This window comes from Capricornis sumatraensis, chromosome 23 (assembly GCF_032405125.1).
Source record: "Capricornis sumatraensis isolate serow.1 chromosome 23, serow.2, whole genome shotgun sequence".
In the NCBI taxonomy this organism is placed as follows: Eukaryota; Metazoa; Chordata; class Mammalia; order Artiodactyla; family Bovidae; genus Capricornis; species Capricornis sumatraensis.
Genome location: NC_091091.1, coordinates 24,369,252 through 24,375,543, shown reverse-complemented (window position 1 = coordinate 24,375,543; position 6,292 = coordinate 24,369,252). Strand labels below are relative to the sequence as shown.

General features: G+C 56.0%; 1 protein-coding gene across 2 annotated transcripts; it reads left to right on the top strand.

Moving 5' to 3' along the window:
• CALHM2 (calcium homeostasis modulator family member 2) lies at positions 1–5,074 on the top strand. 2 transcript variants are annotated; one of them, XM_068961602.1, is made up of 3 exons: positions 1–192; positions 2,179–2,893; positions 4,126–5,074. In XM_068961602.1, exons 2-3 carry the CDS (start codon positions 2,339–2,341, stop codon positions 4,540–4,542), a joined length of 972 nt encoding a protein of 323 aa, XP_068817703.1. In that variant the 5' UTR covers positions 1–192; positions 2,179–2,338; the 3' UTR covers positions 4,543–5,074. The 2 variants fall into 2 exon arrangements, with proteins under 2 accessions (XP_068817703.1, XP_068817704.1); XM_068961603.1 differs by lacking the exon at positions 1–192 and adding an exon at positions 1,544–1,637.
• Positions 5,075–6,292: the final 1,218 nt, after the last annotated feature.

Genomic DNA, 6,292 nt, shown 5'->3' with positions numbered 1-6,292 from the left:
TCTTTTCTGGAGTTAAACTTTTCGGAAGACCTCAACAGCCCCAGGCCCTGCCGGTCTCTCCTGGGCAGAAGAAGCAAAGCGGGAGGGAGAGGGCACGGGCTGGTCCCCACCGGGGTCTCTGATGTTCTTGCGCCACTTGGAGAGCCCTGCCCCTCGGAGGCCAAAGCTACCGGTGCCCGCAGCAGATCCCAGGTAAGGAAGGGGAGCACACAGGGCCACTCCAGGTCTACCCGGAGGGACTTTCCCGGGAGCCAGGCCCCTCCCTGAACCCCCTCCCCCCACTCCCCAGGCACCCGTTTCCTGTCCTTACTGCTGCTGTTGGAGGTCTCATCCGGGCCTGGATATGACACTCCCAGGCCTGGGGCCCAAGGGCGGTATTCTCAGGGGCAGTGTTCTCTCCTCTGCGCACCACCCACCACTGTTGTGATTTTTGAACCCAGGGGAGCATATTAGAGGTGGTTAAGTCAAGAGGAGGGGCGGGGAGAGGGGGCTGCCTTTAACCGGATCATCCCAGCACCGGAGACAGTGAGTTAGGCAAGACAGATCTCTTCTCCTTCTCCACCTGGCAACCCACGTGGCAGCCAGTCAGGCAGTCTTGGCAGTAACCGGGAGGGACAGTGGTCCAGAGAGGAGGCACAGAAGGAAACACTGGCAGGACCCCCCACCTCTGTTCCCTGCCCACCCCTCACCTCCCATCTCTCCACTCCCCAGCTGCCTCTGGCCTGAGGACTTTTGTTTTTCATCCCCGGATAGAAAGAAGAACAGGGGCCACACCCTTGCCTGTGTGGGTGGAACCTGGGAAGGGAGTTGGGGCAGAACAGGGCTGAAGCTGGAGGCCTCGGCTACTTCCTGGCAGGCTGCCAGCACTGCTGCTACCCAGACCAAGAGCAGGCTCGAGAGACAGCCTGCCTTCGGAGACTCCACTGTCTCGCAGGCATGGCCAAGCCTTAGGCTTCATCAAGGCCTCCTTTGCTGGCTGGCTGGGCAGCCCCAGGCCTGGGGACCTGGGTGGAACATGGCTGCTGGACAAAGAAAGGGGAACAGGTGGGGAAGGGGAGGCTTGCCAGGGCTCTTGTGGATGGGCACAGAGCAGGGGCAGAGGAAACCAGGAAAACAGAGGGCTTGCTTAGTTTGACCCACTGTTGTCCACTTCCCAGGCCTGCTTAGGTCACGCACAAAAGTCTCCTCCAGGCACGTCCATATTTGAATAGCTTTGAGCAAAGCGCTTATCCTCTGGAGGGCTTTGTTTCCTGATTTTTGCCCCACTAAGAATTACCCCCCCACACACACACACACCCCTCGCCATCGACCTCACCTCTGGGAGAAGCCTTCAGGACTGGACAGGGTGAGATGGAGGGTGTCATATATGGGAGAGTTATCAAGCATGGTTAATTCCCTTTCTTTCCCTCCAGCATTCCTAAGAGGAGGACAAGGGCCAAATGATTTATCCTCTTTTCACAGATGAGAACACTGAAGTCCAGAGAAAAGTCATGAAGTATATTGAGAGCCAGGATCTCCTAAACCAGTCCAGAGCCTGTGGTCTCCAAAATGAAAAGGCTCTTATGAACTCCAGGGAGGCTGCACCAGGCTCACCACTGACTGGAGACCTCTTCCTCCACACCAGCCCATAGCACAGGGTCAAGCTCAAGTCCCTCATCCACCGGACACCCACTCCAGCTTTTATACCCATGGGCTAGACACCCGAGGACACACCCTCCAAACTGTCCTAGGTCCCCCAGCACATTAGCAAGTACCTGGAATCCCAAAGGGAAAGCCAGTCAATACCCCAGATTCCCCAAAGCCACAGGGCCATTCCTAGTCCCCACCTCAAGGGAAGCTTATGGGGATGACAAGAACCTGTGTGTGAGGCAGACAGACCTGAGCTTAAATCTCAGCTCTGCACTCATGTGTGAGCCGGGCAGGCAGTCACCCTGGGGAAACCTCCACCTTCTCAACCGTGCACTGGGCTATCACAGCTCAGTGCAGGACCATGATGATGGGCAATGAGGGGTGCAAAACGCCTGACATACAGTAGCTCAGTGAACAGTGGGTACTCTATTTCTACCTGGCCCTGCGGCTCCCCGAGTCTCCTTTGTTTCTCACCAACCTGACTTCACAAGAGCCCCTTGGTCCCTATTTTCAGAGGCAAATACTGATTTGTCATCTACTGTCCCACAGGAAGCACCCAACTGGCCACTACAGGGGATGAAATGGCAAGACTGTGCCCTGCCTTCCGGTGCCCACTAGCCTGCGAGCTCTCGTAGTCCCACCTGGAGCCATCATCCAGATCGCCTCCTGCCTCCACCCTTGCCGTCGGTCCCCCAGCTGACCCATCACCATGGCAGCCTTGATCGCAGAGAACTTCCGCTTCCTGTCACTCTTCTTCAAGAGCAAGGATGTGATGATTTTCAACGGGCTGGTGGCACTAGGCACGGTGGGCAGCCAGGAGCTGTTCACCGTGGTGGCTTTCCACTGCCCTTGCTCACCAGCCCGGAACTACCTGTATGGGCTGGCAGCCATTGGGGTGCCGGCCCTGGCACTCTTCCTCATTGGCGTCATCCTCAACAACCACACCTGGAACCTGGTTGCTGAGTGCCAGTACCGGAGGACCAAGAACTGCTCGGCTGCCCCCAACTTCCTCCTCCTAAGCTCCATCGTGGGCCGTGCAGCCGTGGCCCCCGTCACCTGGTCTGTCATCTCCCTGCTGCGTGGTGAGGCCTATGTCTGTGCTCTCAGTGAGTTCGTGAACCCCTATTCACTCATGGTTGGAGAAAGGAGCTTCCCACTAGCCCATGCCACAGAAATCCTGGCCAGGTTCCCATGCGGGGAGGGCCCTGCCAACCTGTCAGTCTTCCGGGAGGAGGTCAGCCGCAGACTCAAGTATGAGTCCCAGGTAAGACTGTACCAAGAGAAGCTCCTCTTTTCTCCCCTACCTGATGGTGGGTGGGCAGATAACGGCTCAGGGTTAACCCTGGAGTTAGTCCTCTGGGGCTGAGCTCTCCAGAAAATCACTAGATTAACAGCCTCAGGCATCAGAGCTGGGGATCCATGGGTTAGCGATTGGTGGGACAAGGGTCAACGCCATCCCAAATAAGAGAGTTTTAAACATTAAAGGAATTTTTTTCTTGCTGTCCGAGCCTGATACCTGTCACAGATTAAGCCCTTTGCTCCAGCTGGATTGAGCACAAACCCCTGCCGTCTTATGAAAGTTTTGCTGTCCGCCATGAGCTGGTAGTGGAGGATGGCTGGCTCAGGCGATGAGCATGTTCCTATCCCAGGAAAAGCCATTACCCAGCAGAGTCAGCCTCAGGCATTGCCGACAGAAGAAAAGTCCCTTGAGACAGGAGGGGTGTCCAGTCAGGAAGCAGCAGCTGCCACCACGATCCTAGCCTCAGCCTCAGCTTAGTTCTGAAGAAGTGGAATTGGTCAGGGAGAGGAGGCAAGCGAAGAGACCTGAGCAGGAGCAGAAAAACAGCTTGTGTTAACTTAAAAGAAGCAGGGTGTGAGAAACAGGCAGAAAACAGCAGTTTTCTTTTCGGGGGGTCACACTGCATGGCATGTGGGATTTTAGTTCCCTGACCAGGGATTGAACCCGTGCAATGCAAGTGCGGAGTCTTAACCACTGGACCGCCAGGGAAAGACCTGAGCACAGATTTTCTAAAGGTACATAAGTAACACAAGTGGAAAAGGAGGGCTGGAGACAGCACCAAGGGAGACGGAAGATGGTAGGCAGAGAGATAAAATGTATCTGATGCTCAAATGCCCACAGATCTCTGTCCACGCTTAAATGGGGAAACAAAGATGACCTTGACTGTCCTAGTCCTCAATAGGCTCACAGCCACACGAGACAAGCACATGAGTGATTTCAAAGAGGCTAAGTCTAAACACAGAAGGTGTGAGCTCCAGGGAGTGAGGTCAAAGTGGAGGAATCACAGTCAGAAGGGCCTGCTGCCCTTAGAGGAACAGCATCTGAGGCCAGGGAAGGGACAGAGCCAGCTCTCAGGGGGTTATGTCTGGTTCTACCCAGCCCACACCCTCTGACCAGCTCCCGCCACTTCTTCCCGGGGCAGGTAGGGGTCCAGGCAGCTCGCTGCCCGCCCTCAACCCTGCCCCTTCTCTGGCCAGCTCTTTGGGTGGCTGCTTATCGGCGTGGTGGCCATCCTGGTGTTCCTGACCAAATGCCTCAAGCACTACTGCTCACCACTCAGCTACCGCCAGGAGGCCTACTGGGCGCAGTACCGCGCCAACGAGGACCAGCTGTTCCAGCGCACGGCTGAGGTGCACTCACGAGTGCTGGCTGCCAACAACGTGCGCCGCTTCTTCGGCTTTGTGGCGCTCAACAAGGACGACGAGGAGCTGGTCTCCAAGTTCCCGGTGGAAGGCACACAGCCGCGGCCACAGTGGAACGCCATCACCGGCGTCTACCTGTACCGTGAGAACCAAGGCCTCCCACTCTACAGCCGCCTGCACAAGTGGGCCCAGGGTGTGGTGGGCAACGGCATGGCCCCGGACCATGTAGAGATGTCCCTGCTTCCCTCCTGAGGGTCCCGTTCCCACACTCTTGGCCAATGACGGTATTTGGTCCCAAACTGAACCCCACTGCCTGCTCACACGAGCATCAGAGGGGACTTCTGTTTTCTGGCTGCGCATGGCTTGTGGGATCTTAGTTCTTTGACCCAGGGCTGAACCTTCGCCCTCTGCAATTAAGGTGCACGGTCCCAACCACTGAATTCCCCAGAGATTTTTTAACTATAGCTTTTGGGGGAAACAGGCCAGGAGATAAATGAACACCAAGTGAAACTGGGATATGGATGTGAGAGCTGGTAGACGAGGTGGGCTCTGGCAGGAAGGCCCTCAGACCTGAAGAAGTCCCTTTTCCAGTTGCCACCAGCCACTTGGTCAACAGCTTTGGAGAAAAGACCCTTTCCCAGAGCTGGTCCTTCATGAACTATGATGTGGAGGATGACCTGACTAGAGGGACCCATTCCACCCACGTGGGAAGCCCTGGCCAGCAGTCAGGTGACGATGAACCTCACCAGCAGGCTCGCGTGCAGAAGGCTATGCAGGCCACTTGCGGAACTGCACATGGACAGCTGGCTCGGTATGCACAGCTGGGAAGCAGCCCTCTGGCGTATGCCTCCAGCTTTATTTTATACACATTTTTGATAAAGCTTTTCTTAGTATAAAGGACTAGCTTGGTGTCTTTGTGACTGGATGGGTCATGCCACAGCACACTGGAGGTCACGATGCTATGCGCTAAGTTGCTTCAGCTATGTCCGACTTTGCGACACCATGGACTGCAGCCCGCCAGGCTCCTCTGTCCATGGGGATTCTCCAGGCGAGAATACTGGAGTGGGTTAGCCTATCGCTTATCCAGGGGATCTTCTCAACCCAGGAATCAAACTGGGGTCTCCTGTGTTGTAGGCGGATTCTTTACCAGCTGAGCTACTGGGGGGACAGGCCTAAATCCCAGACCTGGGGAGGGAAGAGGACAGAGACCCTGGGTGAGACTGAAATGGGTAGAAGGGAGGGCTGGGGGTCAGGGGAGGCAGAGGCAGGTGTTCCCGCTTGCGGGAAGGCCCTGGGGCTGATGATCTCTTAACTGGGTTCAGTCATCTGATTTGATCTGGGAAACAGATGGAGCCTGGCCTTTCTCAGAGGGAAGCTCGGCTTAGACATCAGGAGTCAGCAGACCCGGCCCCTGTGCTCAGCTGGGCAGTCCAGCTCTCGTAACCCAGAGCTAACAAGCAAGAACCAGGGCAGCGCTTCATGGCCTCCCTCCCACGCCCGCCCTGCCTGAGCACCTCCGCCACTTCTAGGACCTCTGATGCGCTCTCCCTTGTGTCTGTCCCAATCTCTCATGGGACTCAGTCATTTCCCACAGAAAAGCTCCCCAGCTCTCAGGACATTTAAAGCTCTGCCCAAGGAAACTTTTAATTCCCTTAAGACCAAGCCAAAAATGAACTGGCTTCAACTAGCTGGGTCTGGGCTGGCCTCTTAATTCAGGAACACGGGATTATTACTTATCAAAGGAAGCAGAGACAGTCTTTCTGAGAAATTTACAGGGAGGTGGGGGTGCAGCGGGCCCATCACATCCCTTCTCCCTCAGGTCCCAAGGAACAAGTCAGTCAATGCCCTCTGCCCAGCAAGCTCTCCTCAGGGGAGCAACAGGGAGAGAATCTGTGTAGTCTCCCAAGGTCACACAGCACATCAATCTGGGTCCTCACTGAGCAGGCACGTGCCAGGCCCTGTGGCAGCACGTAATATACATGCTCTCACTCAGTCCATAAAA

Coding starts and splice junctions, on each gene's coding strand:
- CALHM2 (XM_068961602.1), top strand. CDS start 2,339: ATGGCAGCCTTGATCGCAGAGAACTTCCGCTTCCTGTCACTCTTCTTC. Junction 2,894..4,125: donor GACTCAAGTATGAGTCCCAG/GTAAGACTGTAC, acceptor TTCTCTGGCCAG/CTCTTTGGGTGGCTGCTTAT.